This window comes from Zingiber officinale, chromosome 11A, assembly GCF_018446385.1.
Source record: "Zingiber officinale cultivar Zhangliang chromosome 11A, Zo_v1.1, whole genome shotgun sequence".
NCBI lineage: Eukaryota > Viridiplantae > Streptophyta > Magnoliopsida > Zingiberales > Zingiberaceae > Zingiber > Zingiber officinale.
The window spans coordinates 90194045-90210651 of record NC_056006.1 but is presented as its reverse complement, the minus strand read 5'-3'; the positions used below and the strand labels follow the sequence as shown (position 1 = coordinate 90210651).

The following is a 16607-nucleotide window of genomic DNA, read 5'->3' as shown; positions in this document are numbered from 1 at the left end:
TAATATTTGAAGATTATAATATCCATACATTAATATCAATATGGGTGCCTTTAGTGGCAGGGTTTTTTATGAGCAATGAGCATCAACCTATGTCATGTTTTGGATGACGCTAGTCTCACTCCTAGTTAACTTTACAGTCAGTTATAAATTAATTTTGTATGTAATCTAAAAATTAACTGTGATTAAGACGAATATAATTATCTTTTAGCGCCTGCCCTCGAACTGACCTTAACCGCTGCCTGTGACGCCGTTCGACTCACATGCGACCATTATTGCCATGACAAAAGGCACCAAATCGTGGCCCCAGAATTTTAGCTCCAGAACGCTGGGACCGACGATGAAAATCAGGATGTAGTCGGATTTTGATCGTTTTTTGAGTTCGACCCGTGAGTGCCTCGACGATGACAGCTGCTTCAACCCGATAATGTGGCAACACATTAAATTATTATCGGGTTAATATTTTAATGCATATAAATATCGAAGAGATAGAGGAAGTCGCGCTCTCCCTCTCGTAACCGAAAGGTCTCTCCTGTCGTTTCTCCTCTGGTTCGTCTTCTTCCCCGTTAGCCGTTCCGCGACGACGGAGGACGACGAAATCGGTCTTCTCATCTTATTCTCACGGGGCTTGTGTGATTCTTCGTTGATAATCATCGTCCGGTTTCGGTTTCCGCTATTGAATTCGAGGGATCCCGTCGGAGGGCGTCGTCCGGCGGCGATTAGGGTTAGAGTCTGGAACGCGGGACCTTTATGCGATTCCACCTCATGCTTCACAGGTTGGTTGATTGATTTTTGCTCGAAAGTCAAAACCCTTCTGTTATGCACGTCGGAGAAGTTTTATCGCACTCACATTTCTGAATGTTTTCCTCTTTTTTTTCCCCCCGTTCCGGTATAGTTCTTCCATGGCATTTTCTTGGCGTAGTCAATGCGTGTTGATTTTGTATATTTTAATTGTTGATTTCTTGGTTTTTCTAGGTAGAAGTTGAATTGTTCTTCGTTTACGACCTTGTCGATGTTGATTTGTCATATGCATGTAGGATCTAATTTGGTCGATGAAAAAAGGATGATTTAATTGCAGATGTAAACTTTTGATTTCGATTTGGTCTTGTGGTTCTTCCATATGTTTCCAGTTTTCTCTTACCGTTTATTACCTCTTTCCTACTATTTACCATCCTCCAAATGTTTTGATCTGCGATGAAACCCGACAAAACAAGAAACATACGCGAATATTAAATTTTAGTGCATGTATTAAAAAAATGCCCACAATGACACATGATCATTCATTGTTCGGCGAATTTTCTGTGCGTTTTCCCACGTCTGTTGCTGGAATCTTCATTATTTCTTGTACCCGCTTTGTTCTCTTTATTGTGTTTGAATACTCACCATCTGTTCTTTAACAATTTCGAGTACCTTTTCTCTAATTTTCAATGTCATGAAGTTCTTAAGACGAAGTTGGTCCAGAAACTATCATACCCTTTCCATTCTTTAATTAAAGTGAATTCTTATGTTCCACTATGCTTCTTCAGATTTTCTTCTTATCATCCTGCTGTAACAGAAATATTTCTGTTTCTTTTCTCCTTTTTAATTGCAATTTTTTGGTAGTGAAAATTTTCTTGGATGTATGAAATATTGTCATATTGTTTAAATAGATTATTTTTTATTATGAACTCATCAACGTGGCATCATCTAACGAGGTCAGTGAATGGATACAAGAAAAGTGAAGCCCCCCAAGGCTATGCCGCTGCAGAAGATTTATCAGACACAAGATAATCTTAGGCTGCCGTTGGTTCCTTCTGAGAAGAACAATGCAATCGCTGCTACTCGCAAGGTTCGGGAAGTTGCCTCTAGATACAAGGATGGGATTTCCTCTGCTCCAATCTCTAGGCCTAGTTCACCAAAACGATTCCCCTCTCCAAATGCCGTTTACACTTCCCTTGCATCTGAAGCATCGCAGACTAAGAGGGCCCAATCTGCTGAAAGGAGGAGACCGGTGACCCCTACATCAAGGTTTTCGGCACCCTCATCTCCATCCAATCGTTCCACGCCTTCTTCACCATCCTCGAGGCCTACAACTTCAATCCATGATATGGCCACAGGTGCTCATACTACTGCACGAAAAATACTTAACAACAAGGTGTCAGAGGGTTTGTGGCCTTCGACGAGGAATGTATCATCTTTCCAATCAGAGCCTCCTGCAGTTTCTGTAAGCAAAAGTGAAAAGTTTGTTGCAAATTCCTCAACAATGCCAAGTGTAGTGGCCGAGAGAAAGTTGACTCCTCTGAGAGGAAGGAGCACATCCATCCAGCCAATGGAGTCAAAACCACTTGAAAACTCAAATGCAAGGGTCATTGATCATCACCGGTGGCCTGCTATGCATGGTGGCAGGTTGTCTACAAATGTCTTTTCTATGATTGCGGATCCAAATGACAAAGTTAACAGGTCTCTTTCCTTGGTAGCTGCATTGCGTGTTGCTTCACCAAAGAAATCTGAGCCTTCTTCTGAGAGTGAAACAACAGCTCCTCAGCCTTCCTCAAATGAGGTATCTGAGGAACTATTCGATACTAAAGGTGGAAAAGTAAAGCAGGATGTCAAATCACCTAGACATTTTTCTTCAACACTTATCGAGAGATCAGCCTATGTACCAAGGCCAATTAGAACTCGGTCATCACCCATCCCAGTTTTAAATTGCCCTACATCCCCCAGTAAGGTTTTGTCGACATCATCGACCACCAGGGGCATGACTAGTCCATCCAGGACCCGACCCTCAACTCCAATCTCACCATCCGATGATGTGACTAATAGAGCCTCATCTACCACTAGGGGCATTTCCAGTCCACATAGAATGCGACCATTAACTCCAATCTCACAAGCTGGTACTTCAATTGGTAGGGCAATATCTTTGTCGGCATCTTCTAGCACTAAGGGTCTGACCAGTCCATCAAGGACGCGACCATCAACTCCATTTTCTCCATGTGGTAATGCAACCAGTAGATCAGGCAACATATCCTCATTTTTTCCAGCATCGTCTACCGTTAGGGGAATGACCAGTCCATCCAGGATACGACCATCAACTCCATTCTCGCCGTCTGACAATGTGACTAATAGAGCTGGTGGCATATCTTCTGTCCTTACCTATAGCGTCGATTCACAGAGAGAGAAGAATGCAAAACATCTAGAAGATGCTCATCAACTAAAGCTGCTGTATAATTCAAGCATACAATGGCATTTTGTCAATGCCGAGGCAGAAAAGGCTCTGTCAGTTCAAAAAATCAGTGCAGAGGTAGTAGTTTTCTGCTGACAGTGTAGTTACTTAATTGCATGAACATTACTTGGAAGAAAGTGTAGGTTGTGTTGGCGATGTCTATGATACTTTTTTTTTTTTTCCTTTTGACAGTAATCCCAGCAAATTTTGTCGTTCTTGAAATATAACTTAATTGGTTTTTCCACGTACTAAATGATGCATGATATATGTACTAATCTTATTTCTGATATATTCCACGTTTTATGGGATTTTGTATAAATACTATTAGACATTTAATGCAGAACTGCTGTTTCGTTTATTTGAATCTCTTGGTCCTCAACATAGGTAGCATCATCTCTGATATTCTCACACTCCACTTGAATGCAATTTCTTAGTAAATTTTCTGCTTCATAGTTCTGTGGTGATAATCATAGAGTACGTACTACTTGTGCTATATATCGTAATTTGATTCAATGGAGATTTTTCCAAAACCTGGCCATTTTATTCTTTTATTATATATTTTTACAGAAATGGAAGTTATTTTAATTGGATGCAATTAACTTTGGAAACATGATTTTATTTTACTTTTGATTGTGATGCAGAATGATCTTCTTAGTGTATGGGATAGTATCTCAGAGTTGCGTGATTCAGTTGCTATAAGAAGGACCCATGTCCAGCATCTGCAACTGAAGATGAAATTGGGTGCGATTTTGAAAGAACAGGTAGATGTGATTCATTTAGTTCCTATCACTGATCCACTAATGATGTCTCATGTATATACGTTCCTCTATTTACATTTTTCCTCACTTCTTTTATCATTCTTGCATAAGATTTAAAGTGCCTTTTGGACAATAAGATCTTGAAGAATGTTGAACTTTCATCTATTTTTTTTTGTCGAGTAAAGGCATATACATGGAAATAAATTATAACGTATCTCATACATGGACAGCTGGACTTTTGATTGCTGACACTGTTTTAACTTGAATCCAAATATTAATATTTTGTCAATGCCGCTGAATCAGAATTTGCACTGTTTTTTTTTTTTTTTAAGTAAAAGTAGAAGAACATGCATGGAACTAAATGATAGGTATCTTATGCATGGACACGGGGACTTCCGATTACTGACCCTGTTTTAGCTTGAATCCAAATGATGATATTTTGTCAATGCTACTAAATCAGAAATTGTACATCCAATGAAATGTTATTACTTGCACTATTTTATTGCTTCATTGATGATTTTTTTGAACTGTTTTGTAGATTGCATACCTTGAGCATTATGTGACCTTGGAGAGAGAACATGCGAGTTCTTTATGCGGGACAATTGCGTCTGTGAAAGCTGGTACATCACGCCTTCCTGTTACAGGAGCAAGGGTATTTGCATAGCAATGAATCACTACCCATTTAATTTTTTTTGTGTAATTTCATTAAAATAAATTTTTCAGTTTTCTTTTGATTTTCTATGTTTCAGGCAAATATACTTGATGTGAAGAAAGCTATTACTTCAGCAGTTGATATTATGCAAGCAATGGCCTCCTCCATTTGTTACTTGCTACCTAAGGTGACTTGTTGACTAATTTTCACTTTATTTGTTTCTTCTTAATTTGACCAGTGAGGATTCTGAAGATATCTAATCATGCTTTTATTGATATTTTAGAATTGTACTTAATTTTTTTTTTTTTGTAAAAGATAGCTATGAGAGTTCTTAAGCGCTCATATTGAGGTGAAGGTGGGTTTCCAACACAAGACCTTGGCAACAACTTCCTCTAAGATCCTTACCAACTGAGCTAGTTCGTACTCTCAAAGTTGAATATGCCACCTGTGCATAAACTTCTAGGAACTTTTTATAAACAGTTCGTATGGGTTAATTCTGCAATAGATAATATATCCCAACATGTTGATTGGATTCTAGTTCGTGTTTTTTTTTTGCATCTTTTAAATATCCCGTGAAAAGTTATGAATGTGGATACAAGTTTTTTTTTCCCTTTTCTCTTTTTTAATTTGAAGATGAACTGAAGATTTGGATATGGTTATCAGGTCGAGGGCACAAAGACTCTAATTTCTAAGCTTTCAGCTATTGTAGCAGCGGACAAAATTTTCCTCGAGCAGTGCAGAGATTTACTAGGTTTAATAGCAGCAATGCAGGTCGGTTGGATAAATGGTTATGCTATAAGCACATTAGCAAAATCCTTTTCTCTTGCATCTGCATAAAACTTGACGGTATACTTCAGATATAGACATTTTTGTATATACAGTCTGAGCTCAGACTCAGCCCATACTGAGTTATTTGCCGCTCATTTTCAGATGGCGGGGGGAAAAAAATCTAAAATAATTTAATCCTTCATTTCTTTCAACGTCCAACTTATTGCAATTTTATTCTCCACTTATCTATATTTCATGGTACAGATGGAGTCTTCCAGCCTAAGAGCACATTTGATACAACTTAGACAAGATTCCAGTCAATTACATGAGGCAACAACAGCAATTCCAAATTCGTCAGATGATGTGAGCTCATTCTCCATGTGGACGACAACTTTGGGATTATAACATTACGTTTTAGGCCTGTTTCCAATTTTCTATCAATTTCTTTCTTCTTTATTTATTTATTTATTTCTTCTTCCCCCCTCTTTCTAAGGGCAAGCCATATTCTTTTTCAATGTAATTTGTCACTTTGACAAAAGTAAAAAAGTAGGATAGTACGGACCAAGGGTTGCACAAGTCTTGTAAACATCACGATCCTTGTGCATATAATACTAACAACTTGTTTTTATGGCTCATTAGATATGCTGGGACATTAGTCTCTGTTCGTGTCCTTGATCTGTGATTAATACCAACCTTTTTGAGTTGTTACGAGATTGTACTGCACCTGTTTTAATCTTCTATGTAGCTTTCCTGTGAGTTCTTACAAGATTATAATTCGAAGAATCATCAATTGACAATCTATAAATGTGAAACACAATCTATACATAAAATTTTAATTTCAGATGAGGCTTATAAAATAAAACATGGCTTCGAGTGACAATTTTCTTAATTTATGTGCCAATTTGTACAATGTTTAAACGTCCATGTTTTTAGTAATTTTCGAAATTGACGAAAGGAGGTATTTAAAAAGTTGTGGAATCATAACTTTCTGATTTCTACCTTTGTTATTTTAAAAATCTTTTAACCAAAATGGAGCTGATTTTTGAAATATAATATTATAATAGTAAAAGATAATACTGTATTTTAAAAATTAATAACATAATTTGATCGGCTGTTGATATGCGTCCTTTAAAAATTTAAAAATTAAGCGTGATTTTGGAGAATTTCGTAATTGTAATGGCGTCATTGGTCAATTGCTGTAATTTTTTTAAATAAGTAGTAAAACTCTGATAAGTTACACGTAAAATCGCGAACGGAATGACGTGCTAAATAAACCGGAGCGGGTCCGATGCGACTCGAAACGGCCGCTTCGAGAGGAAGAGAGGAAAGGGATCCCGACCCCAAGGAGAAACCACGGTGCCGCGGCGATGGAGGGCGGCGACGAGTGGTTGGCCGCGGACAAACTCGAGCATCTACTAGCCTGCTTCGTCATCACCCTTCTCGTTGCCAACCTCTCCGGACGCAGCCGCCACGCCTTCGTCCGACGGCGAAGCGCCGCCCTCGGCTCCCTCGTGGCTCTCGCTGCGGGGACCGCTAAGGAGGTCGCGGACGAAATTGGGATCTGGAGATCGGCCGGAGCCTCCGCCAAGGACGCCGCCGCCGATGTCCTCGGCGTGCTCCTGGCTGCTATGCTTCTCGCCGTCTTCGGGAGGTTACGGTCGTCATCTCGCCGGGAGGTCGAGATGATTGGCGATGATTCTTTGGTATAGAACCACACAGAACCAACAGACCTGAACTCTTTTAAATCGAGGATCTACCCTTTGTGTTGTCGACGATCTGGTAAATTTGCTTCCTTTCTCGATTTTAATCCGATGCCATCATTGATTGCCATTTGATTCCTTTCTCGATTGATTGTCGTGTTTTTGTGGTTGCATAGGATCCATTCATTCACCTTCTTACAAAATATTTAACAATACAATTTATGGATGCCTAATGCTGGCATCTGATTAATCTGTGCTCACGTAATCCAAGTTTTTCTCTAATGGGATTTGGGGGGATTCAAAATTGTAGAGAAAAGGGTTCGATTAACATTTGAAGAAGAATGATATTACTGTATGGTGTCCCTATGGATCGATTTTCAAGCGAAATGCATCCTGGAATTCAAACGGTTAATCAGATATTTAACTTTGGAATTCAAACTGTGAATTTTTTTCAGTAGGATGATAAATTTAAGAATGCTTTCTGTGCTGGTGGAAATTTTCTACAGAAACTAAATATCTGGATTAATAAAAATAAAGAAATAAGTTGGTGATGATTTTTCAAATAATTGTTTTATAAAGAATGCATACATCTAAATGTTATTATATATATATCATTCATGTTACGACGAGTCCGTGCGGATGAGTCCGTGCGGATGAGTCCGCGCCTAATGTGAATTTGTTTTTATTTTTTTATTTTTTAATGGATAGAAGAAAATATGCTAATATGCGAAAAAGTCTATGAGCCGCCCCTTGATAATTTTTTATTAAAATGGCAAAAGGACTTTATTTTAGTTTGCCCCTTGTTATTTTCGAATTGTTGAACCGGTTCGATCCCTTCGAATAAGTAGTGGGACTTCTCCAGAACATTCCGCAAAATCTCTCCGGATAGGTAGCGCTGCTCTCTCCCAAATGGCTGCCGTGCTTAGAACGCCGTTGGTGTTCCATTCTTCGCCGGTGGCGGGTCCTCGCTCCACTCACCCCAAGGCCCCGAGGAGTCTTCTGTCCTTCTTGTCTACCCAGAGGGCTTCGTGTGCGTTGAGGCTACAGCGATCCCCTCTCGCCGACCATCCTCTCCGCTTCCAACGGTTTCGCCCCTTCACCGCATATGGGGACACGGCGAGAACCGAACAGGTGGCTGAAGTTGTGGAAAAGGTATTGTCTTTTCCCTTTTTCTCCAATTATTTTAATTGGAATCTGGAGATCTTGTTGTCAAATTTGTTGTTTTAAGGGAGTTGCGAACAAGTGAGCATCTTTCCCATCAGCTAGTTAGGCAGAATATCTATTCTTCAATATTGATTATGTTAAAATTTTGAACTCTGTAGACTAGTTGATTTGCCTGAGTGTTTTTTTCCTTCTCTAAAATGGATATATATACACGTGGTGCATATCTTCAAGATGGTATAATTTGTCAGGATATGAAGAAAATGGACGGCATGAGAATCTCAGTTTTTTCAGTACCTTCAGTCTTTATCTGATATCCTCTATAATCATCAGTAGGCATGTCTTTCTTATGTCTTTGAATTATGTTCGATGACTCACTACATGATTCACAACCAATGGCGCTAGCAGAAAGAATCTCGATAGGTTCTGTTTTTTGTTTTTTTTTTAACTTGATTGATTTTTTAATTCCAAATTGTTTCTAGTGAAATTTGAATAAGTCAATATAATTGTGATCAGTAACCAGTTATTTTATAGATGAATCTTGTAACATCCTTTCAAATGTTGTTTTGGAAGCATACTAAGTTAAGATTAGATTAGATATATTGAAGTTTTTTAACTACTAAAGTTTAATTGCAATACAGGAAAAAGGACAACAATGGTCTTACTAATTTGCTAAGCTGATCAAAGCAAGAACCACACTAATCTGATAAGAGATTGATACTCATGATGCCATAACTTGTGGTTAAGGGCTGTTCTAGTTCCTTCTATAATGTTTTGCCTACCTAGATTCAAATTCTATTTAAGGTCAAAGATTTGGAGGTCATGTAGATAGGGACTGAAGGTTTCCTTCATGAGGAATCTTGTCGTATTCACTTTAATGATGCAAAAGCATTGAGTCACTATGTAGGGTTTTATACCTTTTATTATAACTAGCAAGGTTTTAACTTTTTAGGTCTTCTTGCTTACATACTCATGTAGGAGGAGGAAATGAATCAGCAATTCTTTGAGGTGTCAAATGTATTGAAAACTCCTTGGTCATCAAGAGTGGAAAATGCAAACATAGGTTTATCTTTGTTTAAATTCATTAAACCTTCTGTAAATTGGGCTCTTCATAATAGATTAAACTTTGTGTAGGTGATCGCTAGATCATATGTTAACATGGTATTGGTCTAAGAGAGCTGTTTATTTCAAGTTGTCATGCCATCCATTGACTTTGTTTACTTTCCCATCATGTGCTTGGCTGTTGCTGTATAAAATGTGTCTTCGGCTTTCATTGTCTTGCGACTTGGTACCATTCAAGGTTCATGGGGCATGAATATAAGGAGATGCTAAACCAGAAATATGTGAACAAGCTTTTCACCAAACATTAAAAGCCTTGGGATATTCAATGGCAAGAAGTGATCCATCTATCTAATACCAAATAATTCAGACAACAAATTTTAGTTGTTATTCTTCGAAGTGGTTATTCAATTAAATCATGTCTTTGGCTTGAACCTCTTTGCGTCCTTTCTATGATAATCAAAATTATAAAATGTTAAAGTTGATTGCCTAACTACTTGTACAAAGGCTTGATTTGTTAGGAAAGGAACCAATTTTATCTAATAGATAGGTCACCCCACTTGTTTATGTAGGAGCCTCCTTACTTCAACGTGCCCCCTCCCCCCTTAGGATCAAACCTCATATCTCCTACTTTGCTACTATGTTAGACTTGATTGACTAACCACTTTTCTCAAAAGATGAGCTATTAGTAAATGAACCAATTTTATCAAATGGACATTGCACCTGTCAATGTGAGACCCATGGGCGTGAAGCCTCCTAGCTTCAGCAGTAAGGAATTTAGACTTGCTGGATTGGGATGAGTTCATACAAACTATTGGAAAGTGTCTGTATGAGATATTATGTAGCAAAATAAAGCAAGGGGAAACAATGAGGTAGTTGAAGGGAGGGAAAGAGGTGACAAATACAGAAATAACAAAAAATAGAGTATATAACAAAGATATTACAGGGTTTAGCATGTGGCTTATTCTAAGGCTGCAATTTAGGCCTTCATTGCAATTTGGTAAGAGATACATTTTTTTCACATCTAAGACAGTGGCTTGGAGTTTCTAAGAATCATATTTTCTTAGGGGAGAAAATTTAAATTTTATTTAGCATCTTTTTCGTCGTCTTTCTAACTCTAATAGATATACATTATGTCCTGTTCGAGGTCAATCTGCCACACGATAGACTTCCTTTAGCGCGCATAACCTAGAGTGATGTTATAGCTAGATATATATCACAATCAAGAAGCAACAATTGCCCAAGTAATCCTAGTGGAACCAACTCAATTGACAACTTGAAATTGGAGATGAGATAGGCAAAAATAAACACCAACTCAATTGACAACTTGAAATTGGAGATGAGATAAGCAAAAATAAACACCAACTCAATTGACAACTTGAAATTGGAGATGAGATAGGCAAAAATAAACACAAATGTAGAAAGTAGACATGAAAGGGCAGACCGGTGCATGAAGCTCCCTCTATGCAGGGTCCCGGGGAAGGATCCATTGTACGCAGCCTTACACTGTTTTTTGCAAGAGGTTGTTTTCAGGATTCGAACCCATGACCTTTTGGTCATAAAGCAACAACTTCACCGTTGCGCCAAGGCTCCCCTTCAAATGTAGAAAGTGGACATAAAGGAGCAATATGATATAAGATAAAATGAGGTTCAGCAATAGCAAAGGTTCATCAAGAATGCATTGTAAATTAATAGTGACCGTGTGCCATGAATGTGATACATTAATTGCAACATAATATGGCATAAAAGCATATAGCATAAAAATGTCAATGTAATACTTCAGTTAAGTATCTACTAAAGAATTTGTACCATTATCAAGGTAATGCCCGCTTCACTGTTAATCACTAATCAACGAGTATGATTGGATGCATTCTCTGTGTGAGTCCCTGCGCTTTCACACATGAGAGTGGTCATGTGCATTTCAAAATGCGTATGACCACCAAAGGTAGCTTGATCATGCTACATCTAGCACTCATATTCCTCGACATAGGTAATATATGATCAAGGTGATGAGAACCAGATAGCTGTTAAAGTGGTCTTGAATCATCATATAGGCTATTGGAGTAATAGATTCAATAACCGAGAAAGGCCTTATTCATAAAAAAAAATAATCCTATAGTGAATAGCTATACGAATTATGGTCTAGCACTATATAATTTATTGTATGGTACCACTCTAGTTGCACAAACACACATCATATCACATGTATGCAAACCATTGAAAATTAGCAATAATATAAAAAAAGAAGAACAATAATATAAACAAAGAAGGTAAAAGAATATCAAGGCAGTAGAACAACCAAAGCGAATAGACAACAAAATAAATTGAGTTCTTTATATGTTCTAGTATGTTGAGTTCTACTTCCACGAAAACATAAACATACTATTTGCAATCACCATGTCTACTAATATGACACCTATAATGTATAGGTCACCTCAAACCTCGAAGTTACCACAACATTCCTAATTCCCATCTAAAACAATTTAAGCATCAATCACAAATTGGGTTCTCAATTTGAGCAATCTATTCTCAAGTAGCATAGCTTCTACAAATTGCTCAACTAACTCGCCATCATAGTTAACCCTCCAATCCAAAAACCTCTCACTATCCTCTCAACTCAACATGGATATAATCAATCATTTATATGATCAAAATAATCCAAGGTCCTTTCAAGGTTGCTAATACACACTATCGTAACTAATTTTATAATCTTAACCCTACATAAGTAATTTATTTATATCCAAAAATTCAATAAATATCACCTATGATTCACACTATTGTAATTTTATAATATTATAATCCTATGAAAGTAATTTATCCCTATCCAAAAATTCAATCAATATCACCTATGATTTGGTTACAACCTCAATCACCTTTGTAATGGAGTAGTAACTGATATAATCACCATGATATCATCAATCTAAATTTATTGTTACTACGATCGAAGTGTCCCTCTTTACTCATGATGCTGCAATGGAGACTTCATTTTGTGAAAATGGCCTTGTTTTATGTTCATTTAACTACTTGATTATCTTTCATGTCATTTAATGGTGCAATTTTCAAGTTTATTGAGTTCCTATATTTTGGAGTGATTCCTGGCACGTTCATGCTAAGATACCTATTGTTGCAGGAAGATTCTGATGATGAAATTTCTTTGGAGGATGGAACAACCAACACCCAACTTATTGATACCGAAGAAACAGTTGCTTCAACTGTATTGCTCTCACTGCAGTCATATAGAGATGCTTTGGCTAATAAAGATTTATCAAGAGTTGCTGAAATTGAAGCCATTCTTCTTTCAATTGAAGATGAGAAAAACTCTCTTTCAACTAAAATTGCATCTTTATCTCAAGTATTATCAACAGAAAGGGACAGAGTTCTTAGGATCAGTGCTGATTTTGACAACTTTAGAAAAAGGACAGAGAGAGAGAGACTTTCTTTGATGACAAATGTGCAAGGTGAAGTGATAGAGAGCTTATTGCCTGTTTTAGACAACTTTGAAAGAGCTAAGTCTCAAATAAAGGTTGACACTGAGGGAGAGGAGAAAATCAACAACAGCTATCAAAGTATTTATAAGCAATTCCTTGAGGCTCTGACGTCTATTGGCGTGGAAACTGTGGAAACTGTTGGGTCTCCCTTTGATCCGTTGGTAAGCTTTTTTCTGCTTTCTGTTTTGTTGATTTGGCAATCATGTTGGGTTTGCTGTTCAACTGGTAACGAGCTACCTTTTATTGCCAATTTGAGAAAATTCTTTGGTCCCATTGCTGTTGAATCATTTTTTTTTTTTTGTTATCCATTTGATATTGGCAACTACAAGGGATGGATTTACCATAATTTACCCTAGATTTCTCTAATATCAGATTAGAAATAGAAAATGAGATATTTTATCTTGATTAATCATTATAAGATCCATCTTTGGAACACACCTAGAGGTCTTTTAAAACTTCTGGTTTCTTTAATACATATGAAACTCTTCTGGGCATATGTTTTTCTTTGCTCACTGGTTGGTGATTTCCTCTTGAAGCTTCACGAGGCTATAATGCAAGAGGAATCATTGGAATTCGAGGAAGGCATCATAATTCAAGAATTTCGTAAAGGTTTCAAACTCGGGGAGAGGCTGTTGCGGCCGTCCATGGTGAAGGTTTCTGCAGGTCCAGGCCCAGAAAAAGTGGGGGATGACATTGTAATACCAGATGAAGATGGTGAAGCAGTTGAAAACATCGAAGACGATATTGATTCCTGAACCATGGAAAGTTCACAGTTTCATTCTGATTGATATATACAGTCTATTTTGCTAAATATAGATGATATATTTTTTTCCATAAGGAAACTTGATGGGTGAATTCTGTGAAACCTTCTCCTGCAGTATTGTAGTCATCATTACTCATCTTTAGCTAATACGGAATTTTGACTGTTGCTTAGTTCAGCCGATTAAGCAAGAGAACTGTCAAGTTCATCCGGCCTGATTCAAATATTGAAACAGTTAGCTATATATAATTTTTACTCATTTCAGAGGTGCTCTCATGTAGTTGAGATTTTTGTGTCGGCCAGCTTTAATGTTTCAGTAGATTTGTGTGGTTGCAGAACAAGCAAACCAATTAAAATGATAAACTCCAGTGAGAAAACAAATTATCCTTGTTAAAGTCTCATAAATAGAGTTGACAAATAGGGAAATTCATCAAAATAAGAAAACATTTTTTTTGTTGTTATTCCATGCATGCTTGGGACGTCGATCTTAAGGAACAGCTCGATCCTTGCCGCCGTCGGCGTCAGCGCTGCCGGCATTGGACGACTGGACTGTCAGCGCCGATATGCTCGGAGACGGAGGCGCGTCGCCGGCTGCCGGGTGGCGGAGGTTGAGACTGAGGGGAGGCCGAGGACGGCAGGTGGCGGAGGAGATGGCGGAGGCGAGGGAGATGGGCATGAGGCAGAGGCCTTTCCCCTGCAGGTACTGCATCGCTGAACCCATGTCCTCCTCCAGCAACTTCGCCACCTGCTGTTCCGCCGCCGTCAGGCCGTCGTTATTACTCCTCAGCGTTCCCGCTCCGCCTGCTCTTCCGGCTCCGCCGCCGCTCTGATATCAACAGACGCGTAGAGGAGTCATTTCAACAAATTAAAAGTAAATAAAAAATGCGAGGAATCGAGAAGATCTATGCCTCCGAAGACATGTCAGCGACGAGCGGGGCGACGGCGGCTGCTCCGCCCAATCTGCTCATGCTCAAGACCTGAACGCTAAGCTTAATTACTGCCATTATCGCAGAGATAAAGACTACATTAAATTAAACACTGGGGAGTTTGCCTTGACTTGGAGCTGGAGAAATTTAAGGTAATCGATGATCTCGTCCAGCATCGATGCCTTGTCCGTCTGCAGTGCATCGACGAATCGAAAATAGAAACAAATTATTCATTTAAGGTATTGACGCAAAATGCCAGTATGAAAAAGAACCTTGTTAGCATTGGGCACCAATTCCTGCAGAGCTTTCATACGCTCTGCGATTCTCTCCCGCCGAAGCTGTGGCGCAGAAACAAGATGCAAAATGTGACCATAATGCCAAATCTTGGAACAGAGCAATAGGCAAAGAGCATCGAAGATAATTTGGTGGGAAAACAACGAAAACAAGTATAAATCTGATTAGCAACGCAATGTTTTTCTTATATATATATGGAGCTTAATTACTCTTTCGGCAATGCTATGGGGATCGGTCGCTTGCCCTCTCCTGGCCCTCACCCTCGGCTTGGGTGGCGCAGTACCTGCGCCGGCGGTACCTGAAGCCGTCGCTGTTATCGCAGGAGCCTGCCCGGTCAGTGTAGCAGCTCCGTAATTCTTAAACAGTAAAAATGCCAGGTAGTTAACATCCTAACACGATCCTTGATTGGGTTAAAATAGCTAGGGAAGCAAAATTGATGATCATGAGAACCTGGGAATGTTGGAGAAGCTGCTGATGAAGAGACGCTTGCACCGCCCGTGGAAGCGATCCGGCGAATCCATCGTCATACAACACCTCAGCCTCCTTCCAGGCCATTAAAAATCGAAATTTTAGCCCAAAATGAAGGGTTTTACTAGGGCAAGTAGAGACGATGAAAGGAATGGATGTCATACGGTGGGATCGGGCGATTCGAATTGCGGGTCGAGTTCTCCTCGGGATCTGTCCCCGAAGATGGCAGAAGTCGAGATCCCAGAGCCTCCGCTACCGCTACCGAGGGAGAGGGGCAGCCGGAGGAAGCCCCCGGGCTCGCCCCCGGAGGCCGCGGCCGTAGGATGCAACAGAAGCTGCCCACCGAGCTGGAGAAGCATCGACGAATCCTCCAGCGAGGCGCCGAGGTGCATCCGGTGCCGCGAGGCGAGAAGAGACGAACCGCCGTACAGCGCCGCGTAGTTCAATCCCTCGTCGTCCGGCGACTCCTCCGAAGACTTCGCCCCGAAAAGCGACCTGGGGGTCCCCAACTCCAGCGGCCAGGCGGCGGAGGAGAAGCCGGACATCGTCTGCTCGAAGAAATCGTCGTTCTCGGCGCCTCCGGCTCCGCCGCCGTTCTGGAGCTCCGGCTGGAGCGCGGCGTGGGACGGCGCCATCCCTTCCGTTTCCTTGGTGTTCGGTTGCATCGCGGCCGCCGCCAGCTTCCCGGGGCAAGGTTAGGTCTCGCTGGCTCTCTGCTTCAATCTTCTGGGTGGCGCGGCCAGAGGTGGGACGAAAGTGGTCGGCCATGATCATAATTTATAATACAAGATCAAACATCAAAAGCTCAACTGACTTTCCAAAAGCTAATCGCAATCAATCATAAACTAAAATATTACACGAATCAAATTCCGGACTTCATTTAAATAGAAATATATGAAAAACTAAGGGGAAATTTTATTTTATTTTATTTTATTTTTTTTTTAAGTGATTCTTCTTTTATTATTGGGCATCTTATTTAAATAAAAAGAATCTTATTTTATTTTTATCCAAAAAGTATTATTAATGCAAGTTATGATAGAAATTATTTCAACTTGTTATAATTAAATTCGGATATTTCCCGCCGTGTACTTATTGCTCTTCTCAATATTGGAACCACTGATTCGACCGTTCTGGATAAATTGATCATCTTAATCGTTCAAGATAATTATGATTTATGATTCAGAATCATCGATTCACGATTTGTCACAGTTCATCATTGTTCAAGATTATCATATTAAAAAAATTAAAATTAAATATTAAAAATTACAAATTACAAATTATAAATTATAAATAAAAATTTATTGAAAAAAAGGATTTGCACTTATTTAAGTTGCTTGCATATCCCCTTAGGGAAATCAAAGCTCATGTAGTTCT

At 39.2% G+C, this 16607-nt stretch overlaps 4 protein-coding genes across 4 annotated transcripts; 3 read left to right on the top strand and 1 right to left on the bottom strand.

The window, feature by feature from the left end:
- Positions 1-505: 505 nt before the first annotated feature.
- LOC122030810 (AUGMIN subunit 8-like) lies at positions 506-6060 on the top strand. The gene is made up of 7 exons (XM_042589856.1): positions 506-773; positions 1697-3277; positions 3841-3960; positions 4496-4609; positions 4707-4796; positions 5273-5380; positions 5642-6060. Exons 2-7 carry the CDS (start codon positions 1700-1702, stop codon positions 5780-5782), a joined length of 2151 nt encoding a protein of 716 aa, XP_042445790.1. The 5' UTR covers positions 506-773; positions 1697-1699; the 3' UTR covers positions 5783-6060.
- A 599-nt stretch (positions 6061-6659) lies between these two features.
- On the top strand, positions 6660-7086 carry LOC122032238. The gene has a single exon (XM_042591511.1). It carries the CDS (start codon positions 6745-6747, stop codon positions 7084-7086), a length of 342 nt encoding a protein of 113 aa, XP_042447445.1. The 5' UTR covers positions 6660-6744.
- A 900-nt stretch (positions 7087-7986) lies between these two features.
- LOC122032237 (protein GrpE-like) lies at positions 7987-13830 on the top strand. Its single transcript, XM_042591510.1, has 3 exons — positions 7987-8229; positions 12428-12946; positions 13322-13830. The coding sequence occupies exons 1-3, from the start codon at positions 7987-7989 to the stop codon at positions 13538-13540; spliced, it is 981 nt and encodes a 326-aa protein (XP_042447444.1). The 3' UTR covers positions 13541-13830.
- Positions 13831-13914: 84 nt separating this feature from the next.
- Positions 13915-16001, bottom strand: LOC122032884 (bHLH transcription factor RHL1-like). Its single transcript, XM_042592200.1, has 7 exons — positions 15398-16001; positions 15216-15308; positions 14975-15121; positions 14744-14809; positions 14597-14662; positions 14454-14522; positions 13915-14371 (listed from the first exon to the last, which is right to left on the bottom strand). Exons 1-7 carry the CDS (start codon positions 15896-15898, stop codon positions 14033-14035), a joined length of 1281 nt encoding a protein of 426 aa, XP_042448134.1. The 5' UTR covers positions 15899-16001; the 3' UTR covers positions 13915-14032.
- Between the last annotated feature and the right edge of the window lie 606 nt (positions 16002-16607).

Coding starts and splice junctions, on each gene's coding strand:
- LOC122030810 (XM_042589856.1), top strand. CDS start 1,700: ATGGATACAAGAAAAGTGAAGCCCCCCAAGGCTATGCCGCTGCAGAAG. Junction 3,961..4,495: donor GTGCGATTTTGAAAGAACAG/GTAGATGTGATT, acceptor ACTGTTTTGTAG/ATTGCATACCTTGAGCATTA. Junction 5,381..5,641: donor GTTTAATAGCAGCAATGCAG/GTCGGTTGGATA, acceptor TTCATGGTACAG/ATGGAGTCTTCCAGCCTAAG.
- LOC122032238 (XM_042591511.1), top strand. CDS start 6,745: ATGGAGGGCGGCGACGAGTGGTTGGCCGCGGACAAACTCGAGCATCTA.
- LOC122032237 (XM_042591510.1), top strand. CDS start 7,987: ATGGCTGCCGTGCTTAGAACGCCGTTGGTGTTCCATTCTTCGCCGGTG. Junction 8,230..12,427: donor TGGCTGAAGTTGTGGAAAAG/GTATTGTCTTTT, acceptor CTATTGTTGCAG/GAAGATTCTGATGATGAAAT. Junction 12,947..13,321: donor GGTCTCCCTTTGATCCGTTG/GTAAGCTTTTTT, acceptor TTCCTCTTGAAG/CTTCACGAGGCTATAATGCA.
- LOC122032884 (XM_042592200.1), bottom strand. CDS start 15,898: ATGCAACCGAACACCAAGGAAACGGAAGGGATGGCGCCGTCCCACGCC. Junction 14,810..14,974: donor CCCATAGCATTGCCGAAAGA/GTAATTAAGCTC, acceptor TCTGCGCCACAG/CTTCGGCGGGAGAGAATCGC. Junction 14,663..14,743: donor TGGTGCCCAATGCTAACAAG/GTTCTTTTTCAT, acceptor GATGCACTGCAG/ACGGACAAGGCATCGATGCT.